Source organism: Panthera pardus, unplaced genomic scaffold (genome assembly GCF_024362965.1).
Source record: "Panthera pardus isolate Hobbes unplaced genomic scaffold, ASM2436296v1 HiC_scaffold_13, whole genome shotgun sequence".
NCBI lineage: Eukaryota > Metazoa > Chordata > Mammalia > Carnivora > Felidae > Panthera > Panthera pardus.
This window is the reverse complement of record NW_026526688.1, coordinates 87,722,479-87,741,896: the sequence shown is the minus strand read 5'-3', so window position 1 is coordinate 87,741,896 and position 19,418 is coordinate 87,722,479. Positions and strand designations below refer to the sequence as shown.

Below are 19,418 nucleotides of genomic sequence, written 5' to 3'. Positions count from 1 at the left end.
CCATTTTATTTTTTTTTTAATTTATTATTATTTTTTTTAACGTTTATTTATTTTTGGGACAGAGAGAGACAGAGCATGAACAGGGGAGGGGCAGAGAGAGAGGGAGACACAGAATCTGAAACAGGCTCCAGGCTCTGAGCTGTCAGCACAGAGCCCGACGCAGGGCTCGAACTCACAGACTGCGAGATCGTGACCTGAGCTGTAGTCGGACGCTTAACCGACTGAGCCATCCAGGCGCCCCCAAAAAAAATCCATTTTAATATCCATTTTTAAAATGGGCAGAGTACCTGAATAGACATTTTCCAAAAAGATACACAAATGGCTGATGGGTACATGAAAATGTGCTCATCATTCATCATCAGGGAAATGCAAATCAAAACCACAATGAGATACCACCTCACATCTGTTAGAATTGCTTTTTTCAAAGGGACAAGAAATAACAAGTATTGGTGAGGATGTGGACAAAGTCCTTGCACACTATTGGTAGGGATGTAAATCGGTACAGTTACTATGGAAAACAGTGTAGAGATTCCTCAAAAAAAAAAAAAAATAGAACTATAATATGACCCAGCAATCCCACTTCTGGATATAACCAAAGGAAGTGAAATCAGAATCTCAAAGAGATAGCTACACAACCTGGTTCATTACAGCATTACTCACAATTGTTAAGACATAAAAACAACCTAAGTGCCTGATGGCAAATGAATGGATAATGAACATGTAGAGTTGAAATTTGCTAAGAGAGTAAATCTTAAAAGTTGTCACTGCAAGGGGCGCCTGGGTGGCTCAGTCGGTTAAGCGTCCGACTTCGGCTCAGGTCATGATCTCACAGTCCGTGAGTTCGAGCCCCGCGTCGGGCTCTGTGCTGACAGCTCAGAGCCTGGAGCCCGTTTCAGATTCTGTGTCTCCCTCTCTCTCTGCCCCTCCCCTGTTCATGCTCTGTCTCTCTCTGTCTCAAAAATAAATAAACGTTAAAAAAAAATTAAAAAAAAAAAGTTGTCACTGCAAAAAGGTGGTAACTATGTGAGGTGATGGATGTGATACCTAATGTTAATGTGATAATCATGTTCACAATATATATATATATATCACATCACATTATATACATTAAACTTATATAATATTATTTGTTAATTATATCTTAATGAAGCTAGGGTGGGAGGGATATCAGATAATTCCCTGTTTTCCATGTAAGCGTTTTTAAAATGATATCAAATAATGTTTATTTCCCTAATTCTTTAAACAAAATTCAAGTTATATTGCCAGGAAAGTCACTTGTCATACATTGTGAATTATGAAGAGTAGAAAAAACTAAAAATTCATTCTATTTCTATAGAACCAGGAAAAAATTGAAGCAATTTACTTTATTGGCATTTTTCATATTAAAACATTACATTCAAATGAAGAATTTTTTTCTTCTAAGATAGTAACTCTGTTTAATAATATGTCATGCAAGGTATTTTTTTAAATATTTTCATTTGGGCAAAAAAATACATTTTAGAAATTATCACTAGGTTAAAAAACTATAGCACCAGAAAAATATTTCTCAAAAAAAAAAAAAAAAATCACAGATTGTCCTGGAGATAAATGTTGGTGAGCACTCAGCAATGTGGGTCAGATGTAATCTAACTTGGAGGAGAGGAGGGAAAACATGCTAAGGAGAGAAAACAAAATTTCTGGAAAAAAAAAAGATTTCCTGTATTTGTTGCTTATGTAATTCCTGCAAAGTGTATGTCTCAAGCTTATTATTTGGTGATATAAACTAATTGGATAGAATATAACAATAATAAAAAAGAAGTAGGGGTGCCTGGGTGGCTCAGTCAGTTGGGCCTCCAACTTCAGCTCAGGTCACGATCTCACCTCTCCTGAGTTCGAGCCCCGCACTTTGCTAACAGCTCAGAGCCTGGAGCCTGCTTCAGATTCTGTCTCCATCTCTCTGTCCCTTCCCTGCTTGTGCTCTTCTCTCTCTCTCTCTCTCTCTTTCTCAAATATGAAAAAAATAAAATGAAAAGAAGTAAATGGAAATGATTTTTTACTATTTGAAATGATTCTTTTCAGGGATTTTAGGAGAGGATAAGATTTGAAACTTTGGTAAACTTGAATGCTCATATTATAAGTGAATTTCATTTGTCTCTGCCATCTCCATTATACTGGGTAAAAACCAAAATCTTGAACATTGACAAATAAGTCCTCCACAATTACTTCTCTCTTAGAGGTGCATTATTGATGTCTCCGTGCTCTGGTTGCACTGGTCTTGCTTTTATTTCCTTAATCAAATAAGCCCTACTTTTTCTGGCTCAGGCCCTTTATCACACAGTTTGCTTTGCCTACAACATTCCACATCCAGCCTCCACTTTACCTGGTTAACGTTCACCCATCCTTCAATATCATTTCATACTGCATCTTCAGGAAAGCCTTCCCAACGTCCTAGGACTAGATCACATCTGGGTATACTGTTTATGGCACCCGAGGCCCTAATGTTATCAATACATCTGAACGATTAGGAGAAAAAAGTAGCGCCCCAACTTCATGAAGCAGACACAATACAAACTGCTAATCGTTTTCTATCTCTTGCACCCCTTACCCATTATATGGCTGGGGAGGTGTTTCTGCTTTCACTGCTTCCTTAAGCAAGAAATTGTGAAAGAAACACAGCAATGTGGGGGTAAGAAGTAAACATAAGTTTAAGGCAGAATCCAGAAAATGAAACAAATCTTTATGGTGTCTTTAGCTTTTAGGAAATGGAAGGAATGATGGTCATAACATGTTGTTGTATAATTACAATGTTAATTACTGTGACAAAAGCAAGATTTTCTTATACGAAAAATTAAAGTGAGAGGAAAATAACTGGCTTGCTCACACTTTTCTAGGGTTATACTCATTTATACTTAGTTATTTTATTATAGCCAGAGGGTGTTTCAATTTTTGTAGTATTTAACCTGAATTAACAACTTTGAAGTCCTGCTTCACATCTTTCAGAGATTAATAAATCTTCAAAGCTTAAGTTTTAAAAGGTAATGAATCCTAATTACATTTTTTGTTTCTGAATTCTTTCAAACATCAAACATTTTTTGAGAGAATTATCCCATGCCTGCTGGTGACCAGGTGTTCTTAGGCTTAAGACTATAAAAACAACAAGATGGCTATGAAGACTTGATTGTCAAAGTCAGGGCTCTAGGAAGTCTGCAAATATAATCTTTAGGGCATGTGGAGGCAAAAGCAATAGTTATCCATGGCTCACCCACCCCATCCCAGCTTACATAATGCTTATTACAGCTTATAAAGATCTCAAATCTTTGTAAGTTAGACATAGGCTACAAATTCAAGTAGAAAAATTTTAGATGTGTTTCAGCAGCAAAAGTCTTTGTGAACCTAAACCAGCATATGTAATAGCCTAATGAGCGTTTAAAAGCAAATTATTATACATTATGTATTCTCTCAATTTTCCATATATTTTATTAAACACATATCCAGTCATATTCATTAATTTTAAAGTAAGTACATCTACATATCCCATAGGTTATATTTCTTTTCAAAATTGTTTAAATTTAACAGGCGTCAAAGTGATTACTTTAATATTTTTATTGTTTTCCCAAAGCATTTCACCAGGGAAAATGTTACTCAATCTCCTGTGTCTACTTCAAAGAGAGTTTTGGTCATGAGAACTTTAGGTTCCTTTTGCTCTACATTTCTGAGCATTTTTTAAGTTATTATTATGAAAATAGAAACAAATAAATTATATATATATATATATATATATATTATTGAAAATATAAAAGCCTAAATGTCTTTTCATAGGAAAAGTTTGTAGTATAGGTCATTTCACTGTTTATTTCCTCCATCAAGACTCACTTACTTACATGAACTGGGGGTGGAACAGGGGGAGAAGAGAGAAAAAGAGAGAATGGGAGGGGAGTGGAGGAGATGATGAGATGGGAGAAGAGTGGAAGAGGGGACAGAGACTGAAACTCTCTAGTTTTCTTACATTCTGAAGTTAAGGTATTCCATAGAAATATTCTTTCCATAGAATCTAATGGATTACTTAAATTTCGAGGTAATAAAAAATGCATTTAAGAAAAGCTTATCATGAAACCTAATGAATAAAAGTTGTTCATTCATTCATTCACTGAATACATTAATTTAATTAACATTGAATACCTATTATGCTTTAGTCAGTGAAAGACAAAAAAAACCACACACACACACACACACACACACACACACCCCATTTCAAATTTAGGCAGAGAAGGGAGTCAAGTCTATTGATTACACTGGTGTAATGAGTTCTACAAAAAAGGTGCATCCAAGATGGTGGAGGTATTCTGGGATCAGTCTTGGGGAAGGTTTCTGGAAGAGGTGACTTTTGGACTCAGTCTTGAACATTGGATAGAAATTTGCTATGTGGAAAGCAGAAGATAGGAATGGGGGAGGAAAATATAATTCCTGTAAGAATCCACAGTATGTCGAATGAAATAATAGCATCTTTTTGTTGCTGTTGCTGTTAAACTACTGATAAAACATTTAATATGGCTGCAGAGAAGGTTAGAAGTGGTCATTTGTAGCTGGAGAAAGAAAGGTGGAAGATTATGAAAAGTCCTGCACTGTGCAGAGGCTTTTGGATTTTATCCAGCCAGAAAAATAAATAAGTAAATGTGAAACCATGGAAGCCTTTTAATATATTTGTGTTTCAGAAAGAACATCCTGGGGCAATCAGAGTCAATGATTGATAAATTCAATCATTAAAATGAAAGCCTTCAATTTATTGGGATGTATACTGGTTTAAAATTTAAAAAAAAAAAAAAGCAAAGCAGGACTTTTATTATTCAAACTATAAAATGTTTATTTCATTTCCATTTAAAATATTTTCAAGTAAAAATATGGACAAAAATACATATATGAAGGTTGAAGCAACTAGAAGCATGACTGGTATGCATATACATAAATACAATTGAAATTAAATTCATTGCAAAATTGAGTGACATCATATTGCACCAAAATTTATTCCATCCAAAACACATGTGTCAAGACATGTTTCTACCAGATGAAAGCACTCTTATTTCATAGTATCTTACCACTTATACAAATAGCCCATAAACATCATCTGGCAGTGTGATTGCTGCAGCAGAACTCTCCCCAGAGGGAAATCATTAAACTATAGAAAAATCCATTTTATTTCACATATGATGCTTATATGATGGCATAGGCATCAGTGCCAGAGAACCTTAAGCAACACAACACAATTCACACATGAAAGTCCCTTTACACCATTTATATTTTTATATCAAATATCTAAAAAAATCAGTACTCCTAATATGGTTGGAATACAGATGCAGAAAAGGAATTTTGTTATTTAAGAATTTATAAATATAAGACGTTGTATAAAATTTGTATAAAAGATGCACAAACCCCTCTACCAAGTTTTATCATCATAACGCCAGAGTGAAGAAACCCCACCACAGATGAGGACCATTTAGGATACTGAGGCTCATTCTTCCTCAGCTGGATTTCTCTGTTCTTGTACTTTAGATCACCAGACCAAACCCTGTTCCCCCTGCTCCTTACTTAGGGGAATGGTACAAGGTCACGACAGATGAATTCCAGATTCAAGTTAAGGGATAGAGCTGGTCTGTAAATTACAATTTAAGCATAGATCAAAGAGATGGCTGCCAGCACAACCCTCCAGAATACTCTACCATTTTTCACTGGGCTAATTGATTCCATGAGTGCAAATTATTGATGCTTGCCGTAGAATGTCAGAGGCATTTAAATACATTCATATCCAGTACCTAATAATGTGTTGATACAAACATACCAACACACATATTTTCTACCCCTTGATAATTGAAGAAGTCACCATTACTAGGTCAGATTTTAACACAAAGCTCACTAAACCCATTTCCTATAAAGTAAATACAGATACACATACAATAAGAAGACGCAAAAAATTCATCATGAAATGAATTCTGAGTCAATAACTAAACACTATCTCTACCAGTGCATCACTACCATCTAATCCACTCTACGATAAGTAGAAAAAAAAAAATAAGTTCTATGAAATCTAGAGTCAAAGCTTCGTCAGAAAAGTAGGACAAATTAAGTTCGCCAAGCATTCAGTATGAGAGGCCATTTGTCTTGCCTTTTTCTGACTTGTACTTATTATAAAACCACAGGTAGCCAACTTCAGCATTAGTAAAACACAACTACATGTCTGCTCACCAATTTGGCACAGAGAGAAGACACTATATTTCATGATACTAAGCAATGCGCTTTTAACACGACTGATGCGTACATTTGCAAAGTTCTCAAAATGTTGAGGGTACCACTGAAAACTCATTACTGTTGTACTGCAACCCATCTACAAAGAAATAGAAACTTGAGGCCCATGCCTGTGTTCAAAATAACATTGGCCCCAAATATCCTAAAAGAGTAAAGCCATATCTCACTCTCTGTACATGGATAGTGTCAAAAGAAGAATCTGGTTTTCAAGATGTAAGAATCAAAAAGTTTAGATCCAGATTTACAGCATTAGTAATAATCCTAAAGGGAAACTATTAGGTAAAAAAACTTCTCCAGGGAGAGGATAAAAAAAAATACAAGACTACTTAAATTTTTTGGAGGATTCTTGTGGTTTGTGTAATAACCCTAGATATATATTGTTCTTTTGCTTCCAAAGCAATTCAAAAGTGCTATATGGTAGTGTTTGAAATCATTAAAACACACAGTTTCATGTAGATCACCTCTATTCTGTGAAAAGCATACATTCATTTGAAACAATCTGTTTTATTTCCCCAAAGCATTATTTTACTTGAATATAATATTTCTTTATATCGCATTAGTCAGTATATGGAAATTTGGAATGAAGGAGAAATTCTATGGAAAAAATAAATCAGAAATCCTTTGAAATAAGACAGTTCAAACCTAGAACCAGGGAACCACATTGCATTGCCTCCAGGTGTGATTACAAATGAGCTTCTGAGCAAGTGCTGAAGACGGTTAATTAGATAAGTGAGGTCTATCTTCACAATCCTCATGCAAGTCAGATCCCTCACAACCCAACCAATTACACAGATGCAACACCCAAAAGCCTAATGTTTTCCCACAAGACTCTGTGCAAAATACACTGTCACCCAAGGTGCTCAAAATACAGTCACTTCTGCAAAAGACGTAACTGTGCATTAGTCTTTTTTGTTTCTCTAGCGTTCGGCATGACCTTTAGAGGCTTCAAGAGGTAATAAGGACTCGGCAAGCAAGTCTGCTAACCAATAAATTAATTCACTTGAAAGTCATGCCTTGAAAAAAGTCAGTAGTGTGTATGTTGAGGGAAAAACAAGTATGTTCACTTTCAAACCAGTGCACCCATCTGCATGGCTCTCAGATGCCTACTGCTCCACAGTTTTCTTGAGAGATATATACCATAAATGTACCCTTGATCCAAGTAGTTGAAATACACACATGTAACAGATAACTATTTCATATAACTACCTCCCAGTGATATTTTAAAGCCAATGGTAACAAAGAGATGAGAAATGAGGACTTCCGGAATGTAAGCCACGTGGTAGTTTCACACTAAGGATATCTAGGTAATTGTATAAATTCAAATTAAGACTCACTCCCATCGAAAGGATAGCATGCCAAAATGTGACAAAATAAAGGAAATCATTGATCCATTAAAAAAAAACCAGAATGATTCAAAAATATCAAGCTAATATCCTTAGGAAGTTCTAAAGAAGGACAATATCTCACAACATGGAAACCTGGAGAACTTTCTGTGAGACCATGATTTATGCCTTTGTGACTTTGTATAGGATCTAAATATAGGCCAAACATTTTTTAGAAACCAAATAATTTGAAAATGCAACAAAAAGAAGCAAGGATTATCTTCAAAAATTGGCTCTTAAAATACCTTTTTAAGTGCATTAATAATACTACCTAGAGGTTACACTTTTAGGTATTATATATATTGAGATACATGTAAAATACTGTTTATGAGAAAATAAACCTAAAATACACTTATAGGTAATCAATTCTTTTACTTTATATGTAAAGTATGTAAACAGAAGCTGTCAAGATGACTCATTATCTACTCTATATCCACCACAAGCTTCTTGCCAGTTACACAATGTCATACTTTAATTCCTGACTTTGAATTGTTAGCAAGTAAAATGCGACTCTGTAAACATCATCAGCACCAACATACAGCATATCATGTAGGGTAAAATGAAGCAAGATTACATTTAAGTAAAATCAGTCTTTTACTCATCTGCACTCAAATCCCAAATCTCTCGAGAGTTCTTTTTTCCTAACTAAGAAAGAGAGTAACAATGAAAACCCCATTCATTGTTTTTCTATCACTCAGAACTGAAACGTAAAAAAAAAATGTCAAAAATGAACTCCCTCCATTTATATCAAGTAATATATATTATGAGACACTCATTTGTAGTTTTATATATAGATACTTAAATTAACTCAAAACTTTATTTAAAAACATTCTATAAACGGCCCATGTTTATTTCTAATAGAAAAAATAATGGAAGTCATTTTACCTTACTCACGGGGATAGATGCAGATTTTGTAGGGCCAGAAATGTATATACTTTTTCTGATCTCCGTCAAGAAAATTAATGAGAAATTCTTAATGCAAAATTAGGTACAGACTTGAAAGGGGCATGTCTAAGTGAGGGCACTGAAGCTACATCCCATTAGCTACTCGGGATATCCACCTTTCCACAACAATTAAGATCCAATAGTTCTCTGACTATGCTGCACGATAAATTACACCAAAATATCATCACTTCCAGTCACGTGCTATCCGTCATTTCCTGCTACTCTGACGTTCAGTATTCTATCTTTTCATAACCTATACCTCAATTATAAGAAATCCACTATCGATCAAAGATGCCCCCTTTCTTGGTTAGCACTACATTCATCTATAAATAGAAAATAATGAGTTTCCTGATGACTGATTACAGTTCATAAAAAAATTATGTTAAGTAATTATACTCGTGTTAACCATCTGTTAATCTATCAAATAGCAACTGGAGAAACAATTCTACTAGCCACATAAAATAATCCCGAAATTTGTTTCAAGGTACATATTTTAGTGTTCAAGAAACCGCTATGCATTGCTAACGTAACCTAAGAACCTGTCCTACTTCTGTGCCAGCAGGGATGGGGCAGATACAGTATAAACACATGTGTGTATTTGTGCGTGTGCACACTTAACATTTATGTTCGGTATGGACTCTGCCATCTTTTCTATTCCAAGTCTTTAATCTCCTAGAGACAAGAACAAGGTCTACTTCTAGGTAACTGAATCATTTATAATAGTCCGGTTTTCTTCATTTGATCAAAGAAAAATCTCGGGAAAATAATCCAACATGTTTAAAAATGAGTCAAAAACATTTACTGAAATATTCAAAATTATGTAAGGAGAATCAGTCCATTTTTTAATCAAACTGTTCTAGTTTTAGAAGTCTTTACTAGATCTGTTTAATTCGTAATGAAATACTTGAGACTATGTTCTCCAAAGAGTATACATTTGAAAGAGAGTATATCAGTTGTCTTAAACTGTATGGGCCACTTTGACTCTTTGCATTATAATAAATTCATAATATGTATATAAACATTTGAATATCCACACTGGTATGAGTATATTGCATATAATGGTTTATATATAATTCTCTCTATATATAATTTTAAATGTATGAGAAAGAAAATTTTATTTACCACAAATAAAAATATACATTTTAGTGTGCAGGTGAGTTTTCAACTAGAATTGGCTTGATGTGATACCATCTGAATAATAATTAATGAATATCAATTTGCTGATTTCAGAAACCTTGCATCTTGCTGTGATGTATCCTAACAGTAAGCTGAAGCACAACTTAATCTTCATCACTTTAAAAAAAAACTACTGGCTGACTTTCTCTGTGGTTAAAATGTTATGACGGTAGCATTAGAAATTTAACAATGCAAAAATCAGTTTTGAAAATGATGGAAAAAATAATGAATACGTATCCTAGTCAGTTTGTATAATGTTATATTAAAAAAAAATTTTTAAAAAGATAAACAAAATGAGACCTATATGCCACGGTAAGATATAGGCACATTATTCTCAAGAATAATCAAGAACTACGCAAACCTCTCCATGAGATTTTATCAGTTTTCTTTTCATTAGGGAAAAAAAAATCTCAAGAAGAGTTTGGTTTATATATATGGGCCTAAACTGTAAAAAAAAAAATAAAAATAATAATAATAATAATAATAATAATAAAGGAAAATAAAGAAAATGTGTTTTTACCTCAGTAACAATATAGTGGGGAGAGATACAGACAAATGGATACAGGAAGCAGAGACTACAGATCAAAATTTGAAAACCATATGGTAAGAGAAGAAGGAAGGAATTTTTATGAATTCACTTAGAGACCCAAACACAGGTTTGGCTGAAAAAAAAATGTCCATCTTGGATGTGTATTAAATGTTATCAAGAGCAAAAATTGAAATTAGTGAATTGGAATTGCCTCATATAAGTCATAATTTCTACTTTGGTCAATTGTTTATGAACTATCAGCTCTTGATTATCTTAATCAGTGTAATTCTTTCCAAAATTGTTACTTTTAAAATTAAAGGATAAACATACTCAGGTATGATGGACTACTTGATCTTGGTTGTATGTAAATAATAATTTATGCTTTCTACCATTATTTGACACTTATTTGAAAATTCCGCAATATTTTCCAAACTTAGCATTAAAACACCTGTCTGAATACACACACACACACACACACACACACACACACACACACACTTTCACCTTTCAGTAAATTTGTTATCAGTTATCTCTTTTGCAAGTTGAATGATAATTAAGGTGAGGAAATTACTGACAAAGTTGAGATAAAGAATGGGAAATTTTTAGAAACATCAGTTGTAAAACTTATTTAACTGTGACATTTTCTTCCTCAATTTTTATGTAAATATATGCCTTTTCCTAATTAATCTGGACAGTTATAGCTGAAGAGATATTTTAACAGAATATAAAATATATAAAGGAAATGTATAAACTGTCAAAATTTATCACCGTGTAAAAATAACTATGAAATTTTAAAAAAATGTTCATAATTACTAACACTGCATATAGATGGGATTATAGTGTTGGACATAATATTTTGGGTATTTTCTTTCTTGGTGATTTCTGTCTTTTATGGACATGGCAATTTGAAGATTCAAAAATGCACATGTTTAGATATGTTATCAAGGGGCCAATTATTAGCGAAACAAGTGACTGTGCTTAAGATGATTTAATACCAAACTGAGTATTGCTTAGTGTTAGTACCAAACTGGTATTTAATACCAAACTGAGTATTGCTAAGAAAGATGCTACATCCTTTCCTGATCAAATGGGCTGCCATGAAAATAAAGTGGCCCATAACCATGGAGCTTCCTGATAATGAGTGAAAACACCCTAACATCATCAATTATCAATAACTTTTAGACATAATTCCTGGATTTTTCTCATGAACAACAGCCCCTAGAAGCTCTTTAATGTATTCATTAAAATTGGGCATATCACCCCTGCCCTTTGTTCAAAATGCTCTGGGTATAATTCATTACAAGATGGTATCTAAGTTAGTATCTATGGGGAAGCAATACAATGCTGATGTGAAATAAATTTCTTCCTTTGCTTGGTCCATAATGATGACGCATGCCTTTTATCCCCCAGAAGAATAGAAAACACTTTTCACAGTATAGTCAACTACAGTATGCAAAAATTATCTGTTATAGATCCCATATATACAGAAAACATCTTGGTGTTCAGTTTGAAGGTTCTTAGCCATATGTTATAAAGACCACTGAAGTAATTTTTCATGCAGTAGTCTTTTTCCTCTAACTTCATATAGGTATCAGGGATTCAAAAATCATGTGAGCTCATGGAAGGCTTGCATATCCACTTTCTATAACTACATGGAGTTATAACTAAATTTCTTAGAAACCAGTTTGAATACACTAAAAGATACAAATAGAAATAACTGATTCCTTTAGTCCATCACCAAAGTTGAAATCTTCTGGATTTTCATAAAATGAAGTGAAGATCCACATTTTGTTTCAGCCCTTTGGGCAGAAACAAGGCCAAGCATAGATTGCCAAGATTTCAAATGCATTAATTCATAATTTATGACAATCTTCTTCTGGTACAACTTCCAGTATTATTTGTAATGTTCTGGTTATTCTGTCTACAAAGGAATAAAGAAGAGAAATTAAAAATGTACAGAAATCAGAAATGTATAAAAACAGCAACATGAGAATTATTTGGGGTTGAATACTGAAAATACACAACCGCCTATTTCACAGAGCGCTTTCAAGAATTATTTACTTCATTAGAATCCCATCATGCTCAATTAATTTATTTGTCACTTCTGCAACTTCCCATGATGGCTTCTCAGCAAGAATACATTAATATTTTGTATTCAAATAGGAACTTTAATTCATAGACCAGGAAGCCGAAAATATTTTGAGGCAACAGAAGGAAGATATAAATAAACATTCAAAACTACACTTCATATTCGGTTTAAAATTGTTTTGTTGTTTTAGTACCTGTGAGATTACAGCCAATTCCTCAGCAAAATCAAACTGACTCATACTGTAATGTCCAGTCTCAAACTTGTAGAATATTACTGAGTAAAACATCTTATGTCTCAGGGCTTTATTACTTCATCTGCAGAATGAGGGATTTGGGAGTGCCATCAGCAGCATGGAGGGCTAGGAAGTCCTAACACTTGCCTCTACACACACACACACGCACGCACACACACACACACACACGCACGTGCACACACACACACACACATGCACATATGCACGCATGCACACAAACTGAAGAGACCCAAGAACAATAAATAAACAGCTACAAACTGAAGAAAACAGCTCAGGGAGATTTCCAAACAACAAAGAAAAAGGAACAAAAGTGTGGCAGAGCTCAAAAATTGATGTCTACATAGAAATATAGAGAAAGCATTTTGCCTGTATCACCCCATCCCCAGTCAGAAGCTGGAAGACCCCAGCAAGCCTCATCCTGTGAATGACTGCAGCTTTTGCTACTGAGGTCTCCCACAGTCCTCAGTGATGCTGGTCCCAGCTGATGCAGAATCCTAGAGTGCCCCCACTCCTCATCTGCTCTCTGAGGCTGGGGCTGCTGCTGAGGTGAGACTTGGCCTTTGCGGGCTTTGGCTGTTGATGTACCTACCCCGCCGTCAAGCATTGGGTGCCACGGCACAGCACCATGCACTCAACTGGAACTGCCACTTTTCTTGGCCCACTCTAGCCCCAGAATGGGGCTTTATCCCACCATTACTCAGGCAAGCTCCCTTCCATTAAGCCCCAACCTCAGAGTCCCTAGCTACTTTTTGGCTATCATTATTGGGATTGTGCTACTGTAGCCCTGAGCCCTCCCCTCACAACTCGCCCAGGTCAAGACTCTGAACTGTCATTGCTGCTCAGAGACGGACTCTTACTGTCCTGCCCCCTGCCCCCAGGTTCCAGGTCCTGGCTCTGATTCATCATTGCCAGGGGCACTGCCACTACCCTAAGTGTCACTCACTTCCTGTGTCCCAAGTCACACTTTGGCTACCATTACTGGGGCTGTTCCACTATTGCTCTGAGAACTCCCATCCCAGGACTCTGAACTGTCATTGCCAAGGTGGGCATTTGCTTCCCTGACCCCTGTCCTGTGGGTTCCAGGTCACAGTTCTGACCTATCATCGCTAGGGGCACTGCTACTACCCTGGGCCCTACCCCTCAAGCTTCAAGGCAGAGCTCTGATCCATCACTGCTGGGACAAGGCTACCGCTGCCCTTAACCCTACTCCCCAGGTCTCTGGTTGTAGTTCTGAAATGTCATTGCCAAGGCAGTGTTGCTACTGCTCTGTGCCCGGATCCCTGGGTCCCAACATGTGCCTTTAACAGACCACTATCAGAGTTATGCTGTTGCTATTGTGAGTGCACTGGTGCCAGAGTTGAGATTTTCACCACATCCTCAGGCTGTGCTACTTTGCCCCTCTGGGCCCAAGCCACCACTGCACTCTGTTATGCCAGGACCTTTGGCACTGCTGCATTCCCTCCTGCCAGCAGGAGCCACGGTTGGTGAACTTTTGAGACCCAGGTACCAGCTGCATGGGATATCTGCAGACGCCCACACTGTAGACATCAATGCTACAGCCACAGCAAGCACACCTATGCCTCAGGTTCCAGGCACGGTGGTCTAATCTGAGGATGCCAGCTCCAATGCTACTCTGGGGGCTCTGAGTGCCAGCATGTCAGACCAGGTGCCAAGGAGGGACTCCTTAACTAGAATTTCCTTCTGTGGGCAAAAAACCCCACTAAGGCTATCAGCGGACTTCTTAGCAGAAAACTTGCAGACCTGAAGAGAATGGGGTGATATATTCAAAGGCCTCAAAGGAAAAACAAAACAAAACAAAACAAAAAACCAAAAGACAAAAAACTGCCACCAACCAAGAATACTTCATTCAGAAAAGCTGTCATTCAGAAATAAAGAAGAGTAAATATTTTACCAAACAAAAGCTGAAGGAATTTATAGCCGATAGACTTGGCTATAAGAAATGCTAAAGAGGGTTCTTCAAGATAAAAAAAATAGTAACATGAAAACATATGAAAGTGTAAAATTCACTGGTGAAGGTAAATATATAGTCATACTGAAAATACTCTCGTATTGCGATGGTATTGTGTGAATGACTTTGAGATTTGCAATATGGTTAAGAGACAAAATTGTTGAAAGTAGCTATAGGTACAATATTTTGTTAATGGACACACAATGTAAAAGATGCAGATTGGGACATCAAAATTAATTGTGTGGCGGAGGCAAGTAAATGGGTAAAACTCTACTATGCAATTGAAGTTAGGTTGTTACCAGCCTAAAATAGATGGCTATAAATATAAGATGTATTATGAAAGCCTCATGGTAACCATAGAGTAAAAACCTATAATAGATACCCAAATGTTAAAGAGAAAAGAATCAAAACAAACCACTACAAAAATATCATCAACTCATAAAGAAAGCAAGAGAGGAAGAACTAAACATAGGAACTACAAAACAATCAGAAAATAATTAACAAAAAGCCAGTAGTAAGTTTTTATTGATCAGTAATTACTTTAAATATAAATGGCTTAATCTCCAATTAAAAGACACAGTATGGCTAAATGGATTAAAAAAAAAAAACAAAACAAGATTTGTCTACATGTTACCTCTAAGAGACACATTTAAGCATAAGGCCATTCACATGCTGAAAGTAAGGGGATGAAAAAAGATAATTCAAGCAAATGGAAACCAAAAGAGAGCAGGGGTAGCTATGCTTATATCAGACAAAATAGACCTTAAACTAAAAATGGTAAAAAGAAACAAAAAAGATGATTGCATAATGATAAAAGGATCAATTCATCAAAAAGATACAATAATTTTAATCATATATGTACCCCAAACTGGAGCACCTAAATATATTAGGCAATTATTAAGGGAGAAATAGACAGCAATAGTAGAGAAATTCACTACTCCAGTTTCAACAATGGATAGATTACCCAGACCAGAAAATCAATAAGGAAATAATGGATTTGAATGATACTTTAGACCAAATGAACCTAACAGACATATATAGAACATTCCATCCAACAATAGCAAAATACACATTCTTCTCAAGCACGTACAGAACATTCTTTAGGATAGATCACATGATAGGTCACAAAACCTTGTTAGCAAATTTAAGAGGATTGAAATTATACCAAGTATCTTTTTAACTGCAATGGTATAAAGATAAAATCAATAACAAGAGGAAAGCTAAAAAATTCACAAATATGTAGAGATTCTCCTGAACAACCAATAGGTCAAAAAAGGAATCAAAAGGGAAATCAAGAAATATAGTGAAATTAACTAAGAAGAGGACTCAAAAATTAAAATAATAAAGAGGGGGCATTTTAACTGATACCACAGATATACAAAGGATTATGAGAGACTTCTATGAACCATTATATGCCAATAAACTGAATAACCTAGAATAAATGGATAAATTCCTGGAAACATATGACCTCCTAAGATTAAACCATGAAGTAAAAAATCTAAACAAACCAATACCAAGTAAGGAGATTGAGTCACTAGTAAAAATCCTCCCAACACAGAAAAGCCTGGGGATAGATGGTTTGCACTGGCCAAACATTTAAAGAAGTGTTAACACCAACCCTTCTCAAACTGTTCCAAAAAATTCTAAAGGAAGTAACACTCCCAAATTCATTTTATGAGGCCAGCATTATGCTGATACCAAAGTCAGACAAAGACATTATAAGAAAAAAATACTACAGACCAATATTCCTGATGAATACAGATGCAAAAATTTTCAACAAAATATTAGCAAATAAAATTCAACAACCTAATAAGAGGATCATTTACCTATCATTACGTAGGCTTAATGAGATGCAAGGATGCAAGGATGCAAGGATGCATTAAACATAGTACTGGAAATCCTAGCCAGAGCAATTAAGCAAGAAAAAGAAATAAAAGGCACTCATATCAGAAAGATATAAAATGATCTCTGCTCACAGATGGTGATCTCATATATAGAAAACTCTAAACACTCCACTAAAAATCTGCTAGAACTAATACATGAATTCAGTAAAATTGTAGGATACAAAACCAACATATAGAAATCAGTTGCATTTCTATACAGTAACAACAAATTATCTGAAAGAGAAATTAAGAAAGCAATTGCATTTACAATTACATCAAAAACAATAACATATCTTAGAAACAAATTTAACCAAGGAGGAGAAATACTTGTATACTGACAATTATAAGACATTGATGAAAGAGATTCAAGAAGATACAAATAAATGGAAATATATCTCATGTTCCTATATTGGAAGAATTAATATTGTGAAAATGTCCATATGACCCAAAGTAATCTACAGATTTAATACAATCCCAATCAAAATTCCAAAGACATTTTTCACAGAAATAGAAAAAAACTATCCTAAAATTTGTTTGGAATAACAAAAGACCCTGAATAGCCAAAGGAATCCTGAGAGAGAAGAATTAAACTGGAGGCCTCAAAATACTTGATTTCAAGCCATATTACAAAGCAACAGTAATCAAAACAGTATGGTAATGGCATAAAAAGAAGCACATAGGTCAAGGGAACAGAATAGAGAGCCTATATATAAATCCCTACATATATAGCAAACTAAGTTTTGACAAGAATGCCAAGAACGCACAATGAGAAAGGAGAGTCTCTTTAATGAATTGTTCTAGGAAAACTGTATATCCACATGCAAAAGAATGAAACCCTAGCTTGGGCCCCTACCTTACACCATTCACAAAAATTAACTCAAAATGGATCAAAGATTTAAGTGTAAGACCCAAGATCATAAAATTCCTAGAAGAAAACATAGGGGAAAAGATCCTTGATATTGGTCTAGGCAATGATAAGTCACTAAAAGTACAGGCCACAAAAACTAAAACAAGCGTGGCTATACTAAACTAGAAAGCTCTGCACAGCAAAGGAAATAATCAACGAGTTGAGAAGACAACTTACTGAATGGGAGAAAACATTCACAAATCATACATCTGCTAAGGGACTACTATCCAAGATAAATAACTCCTACAACTCAATAGCAAAAAAGAAAATAATCCAAATAAAAACCTGAATAGACATTTTCTTCAAATGTCATACCAAGGTATAGGAATGGCTAACAGGTAAATGAAAAGGTATTCAACATCAATAATCACCAGGGAAATGCAAATCAAAACCATAATGGGACATTACCTTACACGTGTTAGGATGTTTTTTTTTTTTCAAAAAGACAAGGGATAACCAATATTGGTGGGGATGTGAAGGAAAGGGAACCCTTATACACTACTGGTGGCAATGTAAATTGGTATACCCACTATGGAAAACATAATGGCAGTTCCTCATAAAACTACCTATGATCCAGCAATCCTATTCCTGGTGATTTGTGCAAAGGAATTGAAGTCAATATCTCAAAGGAATATCTGCATGCATACCTATGTTAATTGCAGCATTATTCACAATAGCCAAGATATGGAAACAACCTAAGTGTTCATCAACAGAAAAACGGATAAGAAGATGTGATTATACACACACACCCACGTAAACACACACACAATGGAATATATTCAGCCATGAGAAAGAAGGAAATCCTGCCATTTGCAATAACATTATGCTAAGTGGGATGAGTCAGAGAAAGACAAATACTGTATAATATCACTTATATTATAGAATCTAAAACACTGAACTTGTTAAAATAGATGGTAAAAGGATGATTGCCAGAGTTTAGGGGGTCAGGGAATTGGAGAGATATTGTTTAAGAGTACAAACTTAGTTATAGAGATCTAATGCAAAACATAGTGCTTATAGTCGACAATATTGTATTGTAAAAATTTCTAAGAGACTAAATATGAACTGTTCTCAATAACAAAAGGAAATGACAAAGATGTGACATGATAAAAGGCGTTAACTAATGCTAGTGTGGTAATATTGCAATATATAAATGTATCAAACCAACACATTCTACATCTGAAATTTATACAATGTCATAACGTCAAGTATAACTCAATTAAAAAAAACAACTTAATTAAAAGAAGGGGCTTAGATTAGAAAGTAGTTCCCAAAATGTAATCACTGGACTGGGATCACTAGCATAGGCTGATATACCAGAAATGCAACTTTTCAAAGCCTTATTCCAGACCTACTAAATTGGAAACTGAAGGTGGGGCTCAGAAATCTGTGATTCTACTAGACACTAAAATATAGAAACTAGTGGGCTGGATGATCTCTAAGGTTATTTTATCTTGGCAATCCTAGAACTCAGCAATGCTAGTTTCTCAGCGTGTTAGTTCTTGTTCATCTCTGATCTTTGTAATCAATCCCTACAGAACCTCTTCAAACTGCTACTGATGCTGGAGCCTCTAGAGCCGATCTTCTTGATAGTTTCAGACCCACATCGTCTCTCATCCAGACATACAATCTTTCTCCTCTTTCATGACTTGTCAACTGTAATAGTCCCTTCCAAGCAGCATTTCATGTCACTGCAAAAGGTATATTTTTTTATCCTTTGCTTTGCAATAGTGTTCTTCAAAGTTGTTTTTCTTCACGCACTAATTTTTATAATATACATTAATTATAAAGAGCCCAGCACAGTTCTGGCAAATGGCAAACTCCATGTAAATTTTTCTTGAATAAATTACATTTGTTAACAGCCTATTCTATACTGAGATGTGTGTGGAACACAAGGGAGTGCTCAAGGGTAATAAAAATCCATGTTTACAGAAAAGGGAAGTGGTAAAATTACCCAAGAAAAATAGATTGTGGGAAGGTAAGTATCCATCAATAGAATGGGATATATG

The 19,418-nt window shown here is 35.2% G+C and overlaps 1 protein-coding gene across 2 annotated transcripts in view; it reads right to left on the bottom strand.

Annotated features, from left to right (window-relative positions):
- The window catches only part of SLC7A11 (solute carrier family 7 member 11), a 91,096-nt gene that overhangs the window by 5,203 nt on the left and 66,475 nt on the right, over window positions 1-19,418 (bottom strand). Inside the window, exon 12 of one of the 2 annotated variants that reach the window (XM_019419722.2) lies at window positions 4,815-12,229. The exons of the other annotated variant lie outside the window; for it this stretch is intronic. Coding sequence (XP_019275267.1) covers window positions 12,162-12,229 — 68 coding nt within the window. The 3' untranslated portion in view covers window positions 4,815-12,161. Of the gene's footprint in view, window positions 1-4,814; window positions 12,230-19,418 lie in introns of those variants that run through there. 2 annotated transcript variants of the gene reach the window in all.